The sequence below is a fragment of the Anopheles cruzii genome, chromosome 2, assembly GCF_943734635.1.
Source record: "Anopheles cruzii chromosome 2, idAnoCruzAS_RS32_06, whole genome shotgun sequence".
NCBI classification, from domain to species: Eukaryota; Metazoa; Arthropoda; class Insecta; order Diptera; family Culicidae; genus Anopheles; species Anopheles cruzii.
In genome coordinates this window covers 40,096,161-40,116,022 of record NC_069144.1, presented here as the reverse complement: position 1 = coordinate 40,116,022, position 19,862 = coordinate 40,096,161, and the positions used below count along the sequence as shown (strand labels likewise).

General features: G+C 51.7%; 2 protein-coding genes across 3 annotated transcripts; one reads left to right on the top strand and one right to left on the bottom strand.

Moving 5' to 3' along the window:
* Positions 1–435: 435 nt before the first annotated feature.
* On the top strand, positions 436–3,089 carry LOC128269179 (vacuolar protein sorting-associated protein 51 homolog). 2 transcript variants are annotated; one of them, XM_053006565.1, is made up of 4 exons: positions 436–569; positions 633–1,706; positions 1,788–2,743; positions 2,820–3,089. In XM_053006565.1, exons 1-4 carry the CDS (start codon positions 489–491, stop codon positions 2,926–2,928), a joined length of 2,220 nt encoding a protein of 739 aa, XP_052862525.1. In that variant the 5' UTR covers positions 436–488; the 3' UTR covers positions 2,929–3,089. The 2 variants fall into 2 exon arrangements, with proteins under 2 accessions (XP_052862525.1, XP_052862524.1); XM_053006564.1 differs by having other exon boundaries at positions 633–2,743.
* Positions 3,090–9,153: 6,064 nt separating this feature from the next.
* Positions 9,154–15,986, bottom strand: LOC128279060 (uncharacterized). The gene is made up of 10 exons (XM_053017780.1): positions 15,725–15,986; positions 15,417–15,643; positions 15,155–15,359; positions 13,195–13,290; positions 12,495–12,542; positions 12,313–12,422; positions 12,075–12,209; positions 11,250–11,997; positions 10,964–11,168; positions 9,154–10,882 (listed from the first exon to the last, which is right to left on the bottom strand). Exons 1-10 carry the CDS (start codon positions 15,984–15,986, stop codon positions 9,154–9,156), a joined length of 3,765 nt encoding a protein of 1,254 aa, XP_052873740.1.
* Positions 15,987–19,862: the final 3,876 nt, after the last annotated feature.

The window sequence follows — 19,862 nt, the reverse complement described above, 5'->3', positions numbered from 1 at the left end:
GATCATCCGGATGTTGAAATAAACCCTTTTCTGTTTCTGTACTTTCTGACATCTTGACTATGTTTTGTGTGTTTTGCGTTCCCGGGCTCTTTCCAAAATTCGAAATTTCGAATTCGAATTCGAAAACAAGAAGAAGAAAAATAAAACAGCTGGTTCGCGCGTGAAAGAGAAGGAGCAACGACGAGGCGAATGTCACTCGCCAACTCGCCTGTTGATTGTTCCCGATTGTTTCCACCGATTGTTTGCGTGCAATTGTTTCTATTATCACTATCTACTTATCGCCAATTTTTAACAATTGAAAATAACCTGCTCTGAGGACGAAAACCCAGTGGAAATACAAAAGCACCATTTCTTTGACAGTTGCGAGAACTGTCACTTTGTGTCACTGTTTGTAAACAAATCCTTTGACAGATGGTTCCACGTACGAAACGTCGACGGCGAGCAGCATAAATAATTTCCTCTTTTCCGCAGCAAATACGGGCCACAATATGGGCGAAAAGTCGGGAAATCCGTACGACATGGATGGCCCGGCCTTTGATGCCGACCGCTACCTGCAGAAGTTGCTAAAGGTAAGAATCGACAGCCACATCCGTCCCCGCGTCTACGACTGTCTCCTTCAATCGCACACACAGGAGTGTTCCCTGAAGCAGATAATGGACACGGAGGCAGGAATCGTGCGGCAAACGCAAACCCTGCACAGCGACATGCAAACGCTGGTGTACGAAAACTACAACAAGTTTATCTCGGCCACCGATACGATCCGCAAGATGAAGACCGAAATGAATCTACTGGAAACCGAGATGAACCTGCTGATGGTGAACATGGAATCGATTACGGATTTTAGCGAACGCATCACGGACACGCTCCAGGGCACGCGGTCCCAACTCACGCGACTGTCCGGCAAGCACCAGCTGCTCAAGAAGCTACAGTTTCTCTCTTCGCTACCGTCCAAGCTGAAGACGCTGATCGAGGAAGAAAACTATCAACAAGCGGTGCAAGAGTACTCGCACGCCCAGAAGGTACTGCAACAGTACGGTCAGCAACCCTCGTTCCAGGGCATTCAGGATGATTGCGTTAAGATTCTGGATGAGCTAAAGGGTCGCCTGAAGAGTGATTTCCGTCAAACGGGAAAGCCGGCACAATCGCTCACGGAAATCGGCGAACTGTTGCTTCAGCTCGGCGAACAGCCGTCAACGCTAGCGAAGGAGATGCTCGAGTGTGCGTCCAAACGGCTGCACGAGCAGATTGTAATGCTGCAGGATCAAACCGATCGCGACATGATCGAGTTCATCGATCTCGGTATCGAGGGTTTCCTGAAGGACCTCACGCTGGTGATCAGCTCGTACAACGATATGTTCCTCACGCGTCACCTCGAACAGGAGGCGGACAACTTCGAGCAGATCGCTCGGCTCGATTTGAATGAGTTTGTGAACCGCAACGTCGACGAGTATCTGGCACTGGTGCAAGACCGTGCCGAGCTGGAGATCGGTCACGGTGACTCGCAAATCATACTGCGCGGTCTGGATCGGTTGCACCGGCGTATGACGGCCATGAAAACGCTCAGCCGATCGCTCGAAATGACCCGGTCCGGGCTCGATATCATTGTGAACGCGGCCCAGCAACTCTGCCTGGCGCACATGAAATCGCTGAAAGATCATCTCACCGACAGTCTCAGTTCCGTTCGGTTAGCCCTCGTGTCATCCGCGGCTTCGCAGGCCACCACAAGCAACCCGGTAGCGTCGCCAAGTGGTTCCACGGCGGGACTGCCAGTCGTCGGTGGTGCGCAGACAGTCACCACGGCCAACGGTGGCCTCCGGGAGCTCATTTCCAATCTGTACGTGTCCACGATCGAGAAGGTGAAAGGATTGATGCAGGACTTGCTGATCTTCCTGCAGCCCGAGTGGTCGTTCAATCTGAAGGGTGACCCGAAAGGTGTCCAGTGTATCGAAGGTATTCGCGAGAACCTACTGGTCGCCTTTTTGCACCACTTTTGCGCCACCGTTACCAGCTACGGGAGCGTGAGTTCGGCCGCTCCACCTACGTTGCTGCTGGTGCTGTCGAAGGTTTGCCTCGAGATGGAACGGGCCGGCGTCCACACGCTAACGTCGCTCGTCGACGAGCTGTACAATCTGGATTCCGAGCGCAGCGCCACGCTGGTGCACGAGTCGGAACTGTGTACCGAGATGCGTGATTCTGCCCAGCAGCTGCTCGATTCGTACGTCCGCCAGCAGGGACTGAATCTGTCGCAAATGTTGCGCAAAAGCGTGGAAACGCGCGACTGGCTTAACTGCCTCGAGCCCCGTTCGGTGCGTGCCGTCATGAAGCGGGTGGTCGAGGAAATGTCCGCGATCGATCTGGTGCTCGGTCAGCTCTACGATGGTTCCGTGCACGGTGCGGGGGCCCGCACGGCGGCCAGCAGTGATTCCAGTCGCAAAACGCACTTCAGTATTGCGGCCTCGAAGCAATCGCAACAGTACCGCTCGACGTGGTCCACGTACACGCCTTCGCAGCTGGACAGCAGCTTCGTGTCGAACATTCAGCGACTGTTTTCGGAAAAGATTGAACTCTTCGCCCCGGTCGAGTTCTCTAAGGTGTCCATCATTACCGGGATCATCAAGCTGTGCCTGAAGACGCTGCTGGAGTGCGTACGGTTGCGCACCTTCAGCCGCTACGGATTGCAGCAGATTCAAGTCGATGCACACTACCTGCAGATGAACCTGTGGCGCTTCGTGAACGACGAAAAGTAAGTGGGGTCAAAAGATTCGTACCGACCGACTGGTAAAGCAATTCATCGCCGCCCTCTCGCACTCTCTCTACAGCCTCATACACGTGCTCCTCGATGAAATCCTCGGTTCCGCCGTTCTTCGCTGTCTCGAGCCGATCCTGATGGAACCGAATGCCGTGGAAATTATCTGCGAACGCAACTAAACCAGACACGCGGTGCTTCGTGACATTCCAAGCTGTTAGCAGAATTAGATTAGCGAACCATTTGCGGTAACTTCTCCCTCGAATCGGATCGTTTTCCGTCGTTTCGGATCCGCGAAGTGCAATAAAGGCCAACACAAAGAGCAGCGTTTTGTTTTCCTCAATAATTTTCGGGTTGGAGTTTTTCATTCCACATTTTCTTGTTTGCTTCTTTATAATACAAATGTATGTACATACAATCACATTAATCTTTAATTTGTTTTGTTGTTTTGCTTCTATCTTGTGTTTGGGTTGGGGGTTGTTTTTTATCATGTGTTGTGTTTGTGTGTTTGTTTCACTTTTCTTCCTTTTTTTCCCAGCAGTTCTTTCTCGCCCATTGTTAACTCCACACACACACACACACACACTCGTTGTTTTCATCCAACGTGGCACCCTCAGTGGTTGCTCAGTTTATGTGAATTAAAAATCATGATCACCCATCCCAGTGGTGGGTCTTCTCATGAGCCGTTCATTCTTTTCCGCGATTTTCCACGATCGATCCTTTTTGTCGATCGTAACTTTCCTGCGGCGTGAAAGCACAAAGGGTGTTTTGTGTGTGTGTATGGTGGTTGTGTGTACTTTCATTGTTCAGCTCGCATCGCAGCTTCTTCTCGTGTGTGTGTGTGTTTGGCGACTTCCGGAAGGAATTGTTTCGATAGCGTTCAATTTTGATTTTACCGATCTTCGCAGGGCACTTTGCACCACCTATTGTTTGTTTGTTTGTTCAATCTTCTTTCCCTCTATTTCGTGCTCTCGTTCGTTCGTTTTTGTCTCTCCGCCTCACTGTGTGTCTCTCTCTCTCTCTAATGAGTCGATAAGATAAGAGATTAAAATTTATTCTTTATTCTACCAGCAGCGGAACATCTCTACTGGAAATTTGTACCAAAAGGAAAGAAACACGGTGGTGAGATCCCGCCGCCACGGCACGCGATTCACCGATTCCCAAAGTTATCCAATATCAACCTCCTGCACTAAGACGGACAGTTACCACCAAGTTTCGCCATCATCATCATCATCATCATGTTCTCGCCACTGCTCTGCTGCTGGGTGTGTGTCACATGCCTTTTCGTTTTTCGAGTGAGAGAACACAAGAGTATTGCCGAACCAGTGATAAAACGTATCACATCCCGCCGACCACATTTTAGTGTTCCGTTTTGTCGCGTAAAAATAAAATTCGACAGATCTTTAGGCAGCGCGCCCAACGCCCGCGCCTGGTGTGTGTTTCTCGACAGTTTGCACTTCTACACTTCACTTCACTAGTCTCTCAACAGTCTCGTACGCACGTGCGTCACACAACGCGTGGTGCATTTCAACGCAAGAGCAACCAAGGAATTGACGAAGCACCGGGCAAAAAGTAACCGGGTGACTTCAGGAAACAGAACCCCTAGCAAGGTACTATAGAACAACAAGAATCGCCACTAACCGGAATTAGCTGACAAAGACGGGGTAAAAACAAAACAAAACACGTTTATAAAATCGGAAGTTGGAAGTATCACCAGAACCGTTCACGTCGGGAGGGAAAATCTGGACCGACGAGACACAACACACCCACAGGGATTTCCCCTTCGTGGTGGCGGCTGCTTATAACACTAGATAGATATCGCCATTTCCCGCGGCTTTTTCGTTCGCTGCGCTTGTTCGAGAATTGGTTGCGCTGTTCGTGTGTTCGTGTGTCCGGTTCCGTTGGCTGCTGTTGGTGGAAGCTTTGCCTCCGCGCGGTTCCCTTTTATTGGTTTTACTTGCAACAACATCGTGTGTCGCCGCCCCATTCATTGCTCATTCTCACTGTCCCTAGCGCTAACTATATTAATATTCCTTTTTACCTCCAAAACCCGCACGAACGCACAACGAGGGGCTGTAGGGGGGAGCTCTACGATTTGGCCACCTCCAAGGCCTTTGTCAATAAATCCGTCGTCGTCGTCGTCGTTTCAACAACACACATCACGTCACGACGCGCGAACTACTTGCCCACCTTCTTATCCGAGAGTAATAATTGTGTGTGTGTTTGTCTGTCCGTTATACACAAAATAGAAACGTTCTTAAAACGAAATAAGAACCAACAAATGCGATTATAGAGGTATTTTCAATGATAGGAAACAACTAAATTTCCCCACAATCTCTCACGTTCCATCTCTCCCTTTTTTCTCGTTCGCACACAAAACACTTGTTTGTGGTTTGCTTCGTATTAAATTATGTGCGTTTACAAGCTACGTTTTAATGTTACCAGCGCTCTTCCTAACATCGCGCACCACATCTCGGTTCCAGCATCCGTCCGGTGCTACACACTATAAAATAAAACTACTCTCTAGACCGCTCTACACCACACACATCACGGATCGCGAATCACGGATCACGGATCGTCTCTCTGTCTCTCTCTTAGCCCCAACAAAACAGTGCGCGGGCGGCGCTCCGGAACCGCGCTGATGGGATTACACTTTGTCGCGTGTACTTGCGCGCATACCCTTTTCTTTGAACGAGTTGTTTTGTATCTTGTTTATTGCCAAAGAGCATCATCATCATTAGCCACAGCATCACACGGTCTCTCGTCGGTGTTTTTTGTAATTTTGTTTCAAAAGTTCCACAGTTTCTCTGCGCGCGCGCGACCTCCGCCGAATGGGGTTTGATACTTTTGTCCCATTGTTAGTGTGTAGTTTCGTGTGTCCGCCGCAAAACATTCGCGTGTCTCTTTTATTGTTTTTTGTATCAATGTTTAGTAATGTTATTATAGTTTACCTTCATCGCCCCGTCGTTATCATTATTATTATTATTATTGTAATCAATATTAATATTAAATTTGTACATGTTTCACATGCTATGCGTTCACATTGACCGATTGGATTTTGTTTTATAAGTATTATTTATTTTATTTTGTTGTCGTTTGTCGTTCTTCGTGTACTGCGTGTGTGTGTGTGTGTGTGTTCCTTTCTTCTGCACGTTCGATCGGTTCCGCAATGTTCGATGCTGTTTGGAAGATGATATCGCTTTCTTTCTCTCTTCCAATAGTAGAGCGCTCCCTTTCGGTTCTTTATATCCCAAGAGCGAGACTTCAGTGTGCGCGCCGCCGTTGTCTTGACTACTAAAAAGCAGGACGTAGTGTACAATAAAGAGTGTCAGAGTAAAGCGCCTTCGCCTGTCTGTGTGTGTGTGTGTGAGTGTGTTGCACCGCCATTGCTGTCGTGATGCATGTTGCTGCGGCGCGTGCTACTATTGTTTATTTTTTGTTTAGCTGATTGTTGTTGTTCTTTTATTTTGTTTGTTTTAGCTTCTATCTCGCGGGTTCTACACTTTGTTTTTTTTTTGCTACTACTTTTTGCTTAGAGAAAACCAGTTTACTACTGTGGTTAAGATTTTGCGCTTATTTTGGGGCGTGTTGGGTGTTGTGGTGCGCACTACGCTACGGACACGGCCCTTTGGCGGGAGAACGGGAGATACGCTACTGGGGAAAAGCGTGTGAAGATCACCATGCTCACTCACGCCGGTGTCGAAATGCGCCAAACGCGTAACCGGGACGACGAGGAAGTGAACGAAAATCGCTACTTGAAAACATTAACATGACACCCATATCATTAACATGTTCACACCAACGTACAATTGTAGCGCGAGCAACGCGCTACTAGTAAAAGCAGGCGCTGCTGTCAATCCTCGCCGCAAGTTGCTACGTGTTTTGTGGAGGGCTTGCTTTGTTTTTTGTTGCCATTCTATAAGGACTAGAGACAACCGTCACATGCGGCCCCCCGCCCTATTATTCGTCCATTCATCCCAACAACAACAACACACATCATACATCCTGTGTTTCGCGGGCCTTTGTTCCGTCCGTTGCTGTTTGCGCGACCCGCAAATGGGGCCCCCCTTGGTTACCACAATAATTAGTATTTTTTGTTCTTCTCTACGTTTGTGTTTAGTTGAGTCTAGTAGTCTAGTAGATTTTACTTTGTACCTTTTTGTTCACAAGCAGAACAAACACGCTCCAACAACGCTCTCGGGAAACTTTGTCACTGTTCTCATATCTCATAAGGTTCTCTAATCTCATATCACCGCCCCACAGAATGATGTTGTTTCGCATACGCGGTAAGCGTCTTTATTTCTCACTCAGAAGGAGAACGCCCTGTACCTCATCGTGTCGCCTTCAATTGTTGTCCCCACAATACTCTGTCTGTTTCGATCGAACCTCCAGACGGTTTCATAATAGAGTGTTCGTTACTGCGTCGTGTGCGCATCCCTGTGTTCCAATCTAAAAACACAAACAGATGAAAAAGCCAGCCCTCCGCTTTTGCCACTCACTAGTTGAAAAAACGTCTACTATAAAGGGTTTTTACACATTGCCGCTGCAGCCTCCCGTTCGTTCGTTCGTTAGTTTTGATTTTCCGCCTTTTCCTCGCCTGCTATGCTGTTCCCTCATCTTATTATCTCACGTTTCCGTTCCCGGCCCTAGTTACACTAGGGACGCCCGAGAACCCCGCAGTCCCCGGCTAGACAACACCTAGTAGAGTAGTTCCCCCGAATCACAACGATTGCGGTGCTGCGGTTGATTATATCGAAGAAGGTGCCGCTCGCGATTCCGATTTCCGATCCTAAACCGAGCGCATCACACACGCGCGGCTAATGCACCTATATATATATATTTATACACCTACATATATGTAAACGTATTACGGTATTGCATATATGTATTGGATGTACAGATATATGTTTACGCATATTTTATGTTTTGTTTTGTTGCTTTCTCTTATGTAGAGCCTTAAAGCTAAAGTTTAACACAGTTACGCAATATTTGTTTGATTCCTACACATCCACACATATCTTAAAACATTCATTCGATTTCCGCCCCCCTCGCCTCCTACAACTAGAGCGCGTCGACTAACGTGTCCTCCTGTCCATCCCATTATACACACACACACACACACACGCACACACCTTCTTCGCCTGGCCTACACTACTAATCACGGGGACTTTTACGTATGATCCCATCTTAACTCGCTAGAGTACACCGCCTGCCCCACGGACCGCGGACCCAGAGACTCGTATCTCGCACACACACACCTCACCTCGTCCGTCGACTCGTCTCGCCGCGACTCAAGAAAAATAAAATAACTCACGCCACAAATGACCGCTGTCGCCGTTGTCGTCCTGCGGGCGATTACTTCTCCATCGGAAGTAACCGCCTAACGAAACCGTTCTCGAACCGAACCGTTTGACTCCTTGGCGCCGAGCACACTACTGGGAGCGACTCTCTTCCTGCGCATTCTGGCGGCCACGTGTCGGCGGGCGCAGCACGCCTCGTGTTTGTGGTGCGTTCTACGCCATTCCTCCCTCATCATTCCCCGTTTTGGCCCATTTATATTGTAGTGTTTAATGTGTTTTATCACCCCAACGCTTTTCTGGTTCCTCTTCTGGCTCTCTCTCTCTATCTCTCTCTTTCTCTCCCTCTCGCCCTCTATATATATAGCTGAGTTCAAGTTCTATGTTTATGATCGAGTGTTTTGCTTACCATATTACGTTTATCATTGTTTGCCCTTCTATCACCCGTGTATTTGTGTGTGTGTGTGTGTGAGGTTTAGTGTGTTTGCCTGTTCCTGCTGGCGTCCCCTGCGTATGCGCCGATCCGTCCTGGCCAACTCATGGAGTTCAATATGGAGAGCAACAAGCAGGGACAGGGACACGACGGGTCAATCAAAAGGAACAACAGATCGTCGTTCCTGATCCCCCCCGTCCCGGTTAACCTAGTAGAGCCTAACTAAACTAACTCAAAACACGTGCGTCGCTTGCGTGTCCTCTCTCTTTCAAGGGTAGAATCGATTGAAGTAAAGTAAATAAAACATGCGGACAGGGGAACGGTGGTGGGACCCGCTGTGTGCCTTTGTGCAGAACATCATCGTACCCAGAAAGAGAGGCTTCGGCCACATACCTTTCTCTTTCATTGACCCCGCCCCTGAGACCCCTGGCCACCGTTGATCACACTACCGCTTTATTTTCGGGGCACACAACATGTTGATAAAATTCTTTAAAATACTTTCCCACTTCCGTGCAACCCAAAACTCAGTTCAAGCGACGGCTGACGGGTGGAAAACTTAGAAACTTGCAACGACGGCAACGAGGGAGAGGACATCTGAATCCGAAAAAAAAACTGGCATTGAGAGGAGGTGTGCTCGTTGGTCCCGCGCGTCCTAACCCATCATCCCCCGCGCCTTTTTAGGAGGCGAAGTTGTTCATCATACCCGAACCTTGTGGCTGCTGCTGTCGTGATGACGACGATGATGCTCCGGGTTGGGAACTGCCATTTCCACTGCCGCTTCCACCTCCGCTGCCACTGCCACCGCCTCCGGTGCCTGCTGCTCCAGCACCGCTGCTGGTGGCGGCAGTGGGAATCGGGGCAAAGACCGGATACTTTAGCGTCGTCTGCAGATAATCGTTGTGCTCCTCGAGCGAGTTGGTCGCGTAGTGGACCACGAGCGCCTTCAGCGATTCGTAGATAAAGTACGGCTCGGCGAACCCGTACCCGCGCTCCGTTTCGTAGACGATGCAGTGATTGGTCACGCCGTTGCACGCGATCGAGAGCGCGTAGTGGCCGGCACTGCGGGGTCGTATCAGGAACGTGCCGGTTGGTTTTTTGGACAACTTTTCTTCGGCCTCCTGCCGGCTGCAGCCCTCCAGCAGCCAGGTCGTCTCGTCCAGGTGCGGCATCTCTTCGGCCCGCTGGCTCGCCGTGGACAGGTACCCGTCGGAGAGTATCTGCTTCAGCTGCCCGTCGGTGATGCCCTGCCGCTTCAGCACCTCCAAGTACTGGTCCTTGCGCTTGCTCAGGTTCGTAATTTCGGGCTTCAGATTCATCAGGTCACGCTGCAGCTCCCGTATCTGCTCCTTTTCGCGCTCCATCGCGTTCTCCAGGCTCTTCTTGCACTCCTTCAGCTCGGCCAGCCGGTTCTGGATCAGCTGATTGTTCAAGCTCAGCCCGCGCTTCTCGTGCGGCTGCGCCTCCTTCTCGTACTGGGCCTGCAGCAGCAGCTGATCGTTGAACAGCTTCTCCGCGTGCACGAACGCGTCCTGGGCCTGCCGGCGGAGATCGAGATTCAGCTGCGCCTGATTGTACGCCTCGGCAATCGATTCCCGCTCGTTCACCAAGTCCTTCCACATCTGCACCGTCTCGTACAGGGCCTTCGCTAGCTTGTGCACGTCCTCCTCGGCCGGGTACACATCGTCATCGAACCGCGACACCGGGTACAGCAAGCTGATGTCCAGGATCGTGTTGTAATCCTTCAGCGTGGTCGTGCGGAACTCGTGCACCAGGGCCACCAGGCTGTCGTGGGTGCACTCGTGCGTGAACCCATACCGGCCCGCCTTGTGGAAGATCTTGATCGGCCGATCGGCACCGTCCTTCTTCAGCACGAGCGTGTACTCGCCCGCGTCGTTGATCGCGTCGCGCACCAAAAACGAACCATCCGGTGCGTCCATCATCTTTTCCTTGGCCGCGTCGCGCGATATCTTACCCCAGTACCACTCGGCGTCGCGCAGCTCCTGGGGTGTATTCGGATCCGTCACTAGCAGCCCCGCACCCATGCCCACCGTCGTCGTCGTCGGAGCCGCGGAACTGTCAGTAGTGGCGGAGGACTCTGAGACAGTGGAGCTGCTGTACAACTGGGACGATGATCCTAAGCTGCTGCTGCTGCCGCTGCCAGCGGCTTCCGACATGCCCAGTGATGATGTGAGGAGCGATTTTATCAACGTGCCACTCCCGGCGGCGCTGGCATTGGCGCTGCTGCTGCTGCCACCACTGCCACTGCTGGTCACGCTGGAGCGCGAAGTCTTCCTCGGGGGAACGGCCGGAATCGACAGAAACTCGGGCAGCGGTTCGTTCCAGTCCAGTTTGTACATAAGAATTTCCAAAATCCGGAGATGGTTCTTGATGTTGGTCACAAATTGCCTGACAGGTGAAAAATACCGTTTAAAAAAAAAGTTCCCGAACCACCTAGAAACCGGACCACTACCCGCCCGGACCACTTACACAATCCTTTCCCAAGCCGGGCGCATCAAAATATGGCACCAAACTTGCAGCAACATCGTCGGTTGCTGCTTGTTGCCGCGCAGGAACTGCAACCGACAGATCCGGATCAGATGGCGCACGATGTACCGTAGGGTTTTGCTGTGATGTTGGGGCATCTGCTGAATGAGGTTCTTCATTTGTTCCGCCGCTTGCATATCGCCTTGCTCTGTTGGGCGAGAGAAGAAGCGATAATGCGCCGTATTAGAAGGGGACTTCAAACTTCAAATAGAGACGACGGCGTACTTACTGGACGCTTCGATGAACGACTCGTACAGCACGACCGGTATGACGGGGTCGGGCAGTTCGTGGAAAAACTTCTTCAACACCGTCGCGACGCACTCGGCCGTGTAGCCGGTCAGATCGATGTTGAGCAGATTCTCGTTGAGTGCGTCGCGCAGCTTGTTAACCTCGTCGTAGCGCGGTGGCGTCGTGCGGTACACGACGTACAGATCGAGTCCCTTGTCCAGCTGGGCTTTCTTCTCGAGCGCCATGCACAGATCGATCACCACCAGCGGGGCCGGCTGGACGTGCGACAGATCGAACTGCAGGCAGAGGCCCTTACCGAAGACGTACCGATTCTGCTGCTGTTGCGGTTGCTGTACCACCACCGCCGTCGTGGCCGTCGTCGTTCCGGCCGCCGTCGGGGCGCAGCAAGGCTTCAACCCGCCGGCCACCGAGCACTGGCGGTGGACGATCAAATTGCACTGGGTGCAGCATAGACCCTGGTGGACCAGTCCGTGAAGGTACTGCTTGCACATATCACATTTTTGCTGCTTCGTGAACGAACCGTCGATCAAATTGTGGCCCTGGTGGTGTTGGTGGTGTCCCAGCTGCCCTAGCTCATGGCTGCACAGGGCGGCGGCCGGTGGCGGACCGACCAAATCGGCCGCACTGCTGTCCGCGGGCAGCCCCGACGCCAGCTCCGCACTGGTCAGCAGATGTTTGATCGTCGCCAGGATGGTTTGCTGATGGAATTCATTCTTAATACCCATTTGCTGGAAGAGGGTTAGACAGAGACATGTCAGCAAACTGTGAGCTGTCCCAACACTGCCGCCAGTCCTTCCGAACTCACTTCAAGCTTATCACGATCCAAATTCGGTAAATCACAGCCTTTTATAGCTTTCGTTTTGAATACCTCCACGTGGTCATACATATTGACAGCGGCCAGCCATTCCAACACGTTTGCCGTCGTCCATTCGTTAATTGACTGCAAAAGTGAAGAGATGGAAACATAAAAATCCGAGCAATCCGAGCAAGTTAGCATCCGAGGCATCCGAGGCATCGAGGACGACGCTTATGACGCGACGTACCTTTTCCGTCTTGAAAGTATTCGGTATACTCGGGTACATGTCCGAATTTCTTTGGCACGGCTCGTAGATGGCTAGCGGCAGGCATTTGATGTGGAAACATGATGCACATTCTGCGGCGAAGAAAATAGTATCAAACACTGTCCTCGGAGGGGGCTCCTTCTGCTCGCCCGCCTTGTACTTACTTCTACACTGTCCTCCTTGCCTTCCAAGTCCCCAGATATAATCTCGACCTGTGTGGTGGGGAGCAGGAAAGGGTGATGATCGCCAACCGAATGAAAACATCGAAAGGATGGTTTTTGGTAGGACGAACACATTGACGATCGCAGGGATAGTGACAGAGTGAGAAAGAGAGAGAGACAGAGATAGGAAAAGAGAAACGAGAGGCACAGAAAGAAGAGAAAGAGAAAAAAATGGATAAGATATAGACAAATTGAAAAGAAAGAGCCAAAGAAAAGAAAATAAACAAACATACAGTAGAGTCCGTTAGTTCTATTGTTCTTTTCTATGCTTTTTTGTTGTTGTTGCTTTGTTTCGTTTTGTTTTCCATTCACTCTCATCACAAACAGACAAGACACAACATTCACGCGACCCCACACGATCCTCCTGATCGTGTTGCGAAAAGAACAAAGTTCGGTTAAAAAACTAACCCGACCCCCGAAAGACCAACGGTGACCAACCAAAAAGCTCACGCCCACCCAATCAAACACACACACACACAGAGTTGGAGAAGTTAGAACTGGGGGTTTCTAAGTGACCAATTTTTCCTCTTCACTTGCGTCCTACCACCCACCACAGCACCTAACTCTCATTCTTTCATCCTTCTCTTTCCTGTGCCCTCTTCTTTTTTTTGGGGGGTGATGTGCAATAGTAGTGTATACTTACAAAACAAACATATAATGGGAGTGACAAAGTAAACAAACTCGAGGGCATGACCTTTGCTGTAGGCTTTGCTGCTAGTAAGTTCGTCCCGTTTACCAACTATGCATGAGAGGCATAATGAGAGGTGGTGTTTGGTTGGGTTGGGTTGAGTTGCGTTGAGTGTCAATCGGTTAAAAACATGAAAAACAACGAAAAATAAAACATAACGAAAACACAAAGGGACAGCGATAAACGGAACCGCGGCAACAGATGGCGTTTTTTAGAACAAGAGCGTGATTTGGTGGTGTAGTGTTTAGAGAAAGTTAGAGAAAAAGAGAGAAAGAGAGAAAGAGAAAGAGAGAAAGAGAAAAAAGAGAAAAGTATAAATCAACTTGTATCGCGCGAAGAGGACACCCGCGGTGGCGTGTCTGGGTTGTTCTTTTTTATCGTTTGCGCGCGATCGCAAGGATCGCGAGGGAATGCACAGATGCACAGAGCGAGACAGAGAGAGAGAGAGGGAGAGAAGGAATAGAGAGAGAGCGCGAAAGCGGGAGCGAATGAAGGAAGGTGCTTTTAAACAAACAAATAAGCAAACGGACCGGCCAAACACACACACACACAGCAGGCAGAAAAAAAAGAGTGTCCCCACCTCGGGCGGCAGCAGCACTCTGGCTGTGTCTATTACTTATTTAGACGGAAACGAACACAATCTCAGCCTAGCTTAACTCCTCCGCCGAAAGGATTGTGCCAAGGAGGGAACAAAAAAATATTTCTATACTCTAATCTACACCGAAAAGGCTCTCTCAAAAACTAAGGAGAGCAGCAACAACTTGAGAGCAAATTCCAGGCCATCAAGGCCGCCACCAACAACGGTGGACACGGACACACACGTTTGGTGCTTAATGTTGTACAGTTTTTTTTTGTGTAAAATCTTTTCCAATACAATCATCCGCCTTATCAGTCTTCGGACAACAAGCAGCGCGCCACTCTCTCGATCATCTCGCGCGTCTGTAATCGCGCACCTAATTTGCGACTTGGCCAACGGGCGGCCCATAAGCGACACCGACACTCTCTTTCTCTCTTTTGGGTACGTAAAAAAAATGGGGGGACAATGAAACCGAGGCAAAGGTAAATAAATTCGTAAACAATGGCACAATTTGACCATATTTTGGAGGTCGGAGGCACTGATAAAACAAAGGCATTAGCAACAAACAGAAGATCGCGATTCAAACGTATTTCCTGCACTACATTTGTCCGCCCGAAGGTCGGCAAGCCATCCGCGTGTGTGAAAATGGTCCACCGCCGAAATGTCTCTTCGACTCTTTAAAACATGTCTCTCTCTCTCTCTCCATTATGTCAATGCGTCTCTCTCCTCTCTCTCTGTCTGTGTGCCAGTGTGTGTGTGTGTGTGTAGTTGTTTGCGTGTGCTTGATGATGATGATGGTGATAATGATCGTGATATGATGTTAACAGAGTGATGATATGCTGCTATCGGACTCGGGCGTGGGCCTAAAGGGGTCACCGGCTGTCGGTCAGGCCCGCCTCGGGGGGCTCTATCGACGATCGAGACGATTCTTCGATTATGAAAGTGTCCGTTATTTGCTTTACTCGCGGTGCGCGGTGGTAAACCTTTTTACGTAAACCTTTCGCAACGCAAACCCAGCCTAGAGTGCAGTAGAACCACCAACAGCAACAACCCCACCACAACACAAACAATAAGCAGAGAGACAAATCAAACGCTTCAATCCGTTCCGATGATCCGTTCCCCGTGTGGTCAAGTACTAGACGCACGGGGACGGACACTAGGAACTGTGGTCAAACAACGAAACAAAACCCCCAAAGGGATATGTGAATGTTTGCGGCCGCCGTCGTCATTCGTTCGTTCATTTCCACCACCCCCCGGCGGGGGGGAGGCGCGCCCCCCCGCCGGTTCTCTTTCTCCCCCGCAGCACCACACACATACGCACACGGCGCGCGCACGTACCTGGATCGTTCAGCGTCGTGACGGTAGCCACCGTGGCCGGTGTGACACACTTCACGTAGAGATCTTCCGGTGCGGCTCCACCGCCACCACTGCCGGTTACCACCGTTGGATCGGCGGTGCCACCACCTTCGACGTCCTTCGCCGTCGCCGCCGATTTAGTGTTCAACCGCAGGCCGGACAACGCATCGACCATCTGTTGCTGCTGCTGCTGGGTAACGCACGCGCAACCGATCGAAACGCAGCCACCGCCACTGGCGGGCACCGGGGCGCCACCACTTCCGGGGCCACCATTGCCGCCGCCAGCGTTCGTTCCGGGTCCGGTTCCACCACCAGGCGGCGCTCCTCCCGTGGCCGTGGACTGTGCGCCAGCACCACCATCGACGATGCTCGAAATCGACAGATAGACACTGCCGCCACTACCTACCACCGTCGTCGGTTGACCGGTGGCCGCTCCATACGGAGCCCTATCAACCAGCACCAGTTGATGCACTGTCCGGGGGAGAGAGAGAGCGATCGTGTATTAGAAAAGAATCGGTTTTGCGCGAAAAATATGCTCGACGGTACACTTACACTGGACGAAGCCCGTTTGCTTGGTGCGCACGTTGGTGGCCTTGTACCAGGCCGTGGTTTGCGTGCCGCCGGAGGTGGTGGTCGGCGGTTTGGTCGTCGGGGGCATCCACACGTGCAGCTCGTCATCCTTTTCGTACGCAAGCTCGTCCGGTGACTGGGGCGCGGCATTTTCCGCTCCCGCACAGAACGTCGCAAAGCCCGTCTGCGGTTGCTGTTGCTGCTGCTGTTCGCCCTGCATCTGCTGGCCGCCCGTTTCGTCCATCCTCTTCTAAGCGAACGCCTTCGCCTCGCACATACAACCCGCTCGTCTCCTGCCGGGTGCCCTAGACCGGGCGGACACTACATACACCGGATCGGTGTCTCTACGGCCTCCGCTTTCACCCTGCCGCCGATCGTCGCGCGTTCACTTTGCCGAATGCGCGATCGGTCGATCATGTAGGGCGCGCGCGCGGCGGGGTGTATTCTTCGTCCCTTCGTCTAAGCTCGGCCAAACAACGGTCTGTAACTCCTTGGGAAGATTGCTGGCTGGGATGCTGGGGGCCGTTCTTGCCCCGGGGGGGATCGTGGTGGTGTGCGTATGGCGTTGCGTTGTGTCGACGAGCGCGTCTCGCGCGTGTCGTCCCTAAAAGCTAAGTGTCTCGCTTGTCTACGACAAGCCGGTTACGGTTACGTTGTACTACGGGTTTCCTTACAGGACGTATCGTCTCACTCTTCTGCTTCAGCTTCTCTGTCTCTCTCTTATTATTTCCCCATTTCTCCCTTGTCCGACCGGGTTCAGATTCCTAGCGAAGCTGCTCCTTCTCTCGCTGCTGCTGCCGTTGCAAAGCCGGTTCGTTGTACTTGCGCGATCACTTCCTCCAGATCTTTCAATAGCATCATCATCGTCATCATCGTCCTTCGCAGTTTCTCAGATCCATTTCATACACACACAACATCGTGGTGGCCGCTTGGTGTCAAACTCTTTGAAACGATGAATTTACTCGTTGTGTTGTTGTTGTTGCTTTGTACGTGGTGGTTCTTGATCACACAGGACACTGCGCCACTATGCCACTTCCTGTTGCTGTCCACACGCAAGATAAGGCACAAGGATGAGACGGGAGCGCGCTCACGAAGAAGGAACAAACAATCTACACTTCCGCTTCTTGCGATGCATCGCGCAGTTAGTTCGAACAGAGTGTGTGTGTGGGGTGGTTCCGGGGTTTGGTTTGGTCCGCGGTCCGAGCAACTAATGGCGTGGCTGATTGTGGTGGTGTTGCTGTTGTTGCTGGCGATCGCCTATGATGGGTAACGATTGATTTTCACCAAACTGTCGCAGCATTGCTATAAAGAGAGAAGAAGAGACACGAAAAGGTTAGACGGTGGTTGTCGTGTAAATGATCGTGAATGATCGAGAAGGGGTCCCCCCACCGGAAGAAGGAGTGTTCTGGATCAAAACAAATGAACCGGCTTCTATAGGTCACGTTTATGGCCACCGCAGCGGGGTGTGTTGTTGACAGCAAATCGAACGAATAAGTAAGAGCCACTACGCGCTTCATATGTGTGAGTGTATCCTGGCCCACGAGAGACGACTCCTTACTTTCAGTGATCCCCAGACAGCCTGAGCCTGTGTGCGTAGCGCCACTCCGCCGATTGGCAAACGGAAGGCGCGCGCGAAACGAAATCTGGAATTTTATTTATTCCAAAACCGCATCGAACTGGAACTGGATAAATTATACACACCACCACAGGACGGTAGACCCCACCGGAGAGGATCGAGGGAAAAAACACGTTGTTTTCACACGGAACCGTACCGTGCACCACCCCACCGCCACGTACGGCTTCTTGATGATCTGTCCTTTAATTGACAAAGTCTATCCACCGGAGAACCCGAGAGCTGCTCAAAGGAAAGCAAACTAAGCCACGATAAACGCACACAAATCCGAGTCAGATTCTGATTTCTACGTAGCTCTGGGTGCTGGAATGCTGACTTCATTCTGCAAACCACCTTCCACCCTCTGGCATCACCTTCTGGCTTCTCTTCTCCCGCTTTCAGGTTCCAGGGGGCGGCAGAGACACCTTCGAGAGTCCCCCTCCGTATTATTCATTCCGCTCACTTGATCCCGTTGTTTCTCGGAGCGCTGAGAAGCAGCAACGTCGTCGTCGTCGTCGCGATGATCATCGTCATAACTCACACGCGACCCTTGTTAGTATGTGAAGGCGCGGAAAAGCGCCATCTACTTCCCGGAGCACTCCAGGCAATTGAAAGCAAGCCCCACAACTCCAGCCAGTTGACCTCACGACGACTTCTTTCCACCCGGGTGGTGCGGCGAGAGGTATGGCGATCGAGAAACACTCCAGATCGAGGTGATCTCCAGTAACGTGCAGGGGGCCGCGTGGGTCCGGAAGTAACGACGTCTAGTTAACGATCGTCTCAAACACGCGTACCGTATCGGGGGAGACCCGAAATAAATGCCAAAAGAGTGACCAAAACAAACGTGTGAAAAACCCCAGGAACCGAGAATCGGGAAAGGAATGCGCGCGGTATGTTGTGTTGCGTGTAAACAGCAGCATATGCTCGCCATCTGGAGCGCTCCGGAATCCGATCGAAATCGTCACCAGGCACAGGGTGATTCGCAAACGCGACGCGCAATTGTCCTCTCGCGATTCGCCTTTCGCGATCTCTCTCTCTATCGCGTTCTGTATAGAGAATGGAGTATAGAGGACCCCTGGGCGGCCGCCGGGCAGTAGTCACGCGGATTTTTTCCCTTCTGATTCTGGCCGACGGCGACGGAACGACGCAATTCTTTCTCTGCAAAAAAGTTCAAGGAACAGTGGGCTCCCCGCCGCCGCCGCCGCCGCCGCTGCTGTTGCCGCCCGCGGCGTACACCCTTAAATTCTGCGCGCGATGATGGGGGGTTATTTTCGTTTCGAAATCCCTCTTCGGGCCACAGTCTCTCTCAGGAAGTGATCCCCTCACTTCGCGTGGCGCGTGTCGGGCGTGTGTGGGAGAGAATGCGGAACGATCGCCGGCGAGAGCGAAATGATTTATAAAGTGCAGAGGACACACTGGGCGCCCCCCCCCAAAGCAGTGCGCGAAATTGGGATGGATTTTAAAACTGTGATCTTGAGTAAAATTAGAAACGGCGCGTGATCCTCCAACAGGGTTCTTCGCTCGGAGGAGACGCGGCTTTCGCGGCACATCTCTTCAAGGCCTCGTGCGTGTATCCGGTGGCACTGCGGGTGTGATAACACAGCGAGGCGAGGACAGCAAACACGTTTTTATAGTACTCTTCCGCTATTCATCACCATATCCGTGGGGATATTACACAATTCCCCGGGTGTCCAGTCCAGGAGAGGAGCGCGCTTTACCTTCCAAAAAACACGTAGGTCGCCGCGACGAGAAAACCGTGTTGTGTACTTTTCTTAGCACACTGTCCACACAGCTTACGGTATCCTCCTCTCGTTTGCCGCACCCGATTGTCTGCCGTGCGCGCGCCTCTTCTTCTTCGTCGGCTTTCTTTCGGCCGCCGCGGCGAGCGTGCGATAAGATAAGATCGGAAGCCGGGTTATTACCCACACACACCTTGGCGGCGCGCCTAGAGATCTTCTTCTTCTCTAGCTTAGTCAGACACGACAAGCTGCTTTCTTATTTACTTTTCCCTGCTCCGACCGCAACCGTCTGATAAGGCTCTGACGGTGACCGGACCGGAGAGGAGAGCGCAGCTTCACGTGGGCCTCTTTTAGCCCTGCCCAAAAGTCTGCCAGCCCGGCCAGAAGTGTGTCCGGAGGTGGGGCGAAGGAAAAACTCAATCATTCGTTCCCGCCACCCCACCCGGCCGATAGATAAAAAGGCTGTTATCTTGCGGTATCATCCATTTATCGCCCCACGACACACACATTCGCGAACACGTTTCCAATGGCCTGTGTTGTGTTGGCTTCTTGGCACTGTGTTTGATAAGTTCCTTCCACACTTTTTGCCTCCGCAGCCGAGGGCACTTAGGAGCCACACAGCAGGGCGAGACTGCTCGACGGCGGAGTCTCGTCAAGGGCCCAGACGAGAGGCCTAGACGAAATGACACACACACACGGAGGGGGGACAGCATAAATTCTGCGAAGGCACGGGAAGAACCGGGGTAAGCCTCCCCCAAAACCGACCCAC

What these genes read in the sequence shown, in the direction of transcription:
- LOC128269179 (XM_053006564.1), top strand. Translation starts at nt 489, where the DNA reads ATGGGCGAAAAGTCGGGAAATCCGTACGACATGGATGGCCCGGCCTTT. An exon ending in ACCTGCAGAAGTTGCTAAAG is followed by an intron (nt 570 to 632) that starts GTAAGAATCGAC and finishes TCGCACACACAG; the next exon opens with GAGTGTTCCCTGAAGCAGAT. An exon ending in CGCTTCGTGAACGACGAAAA is followed by an intron (nt 2,744 to 2,819) that starts GTAAGTGGGGTC and finishes CTCTCTCTACAG; the next exon opens with CCTCATACACGTGCTCCTCG.
- LOC128279060 (XM_053017780.1), bottom strand. Translation starts at nt 15,986, where the DNA reads ATGGACGAAACGGGCGGCCAGCAGATGCAGGGCGAACAGCAGCAGCAA. An exon ending in ATACTTTCAAGACGGAAAAG is followed by an intron (nt 12,210 to 12,312) that starts GTACGTCGCGTC and finishes TCACTTTTGCAG; the next exon opens with TCAATTAACGAATGGACGAC. An exon ending in TGGATCGTGATAAGCTTGAA is followed by an intron (nt 11,998 to 12,074) that starts GTGAGTTCGGAA and finishes ACCCTCTTCCAG; the next exon opens with CAAATGGGTATTAAGAATGA.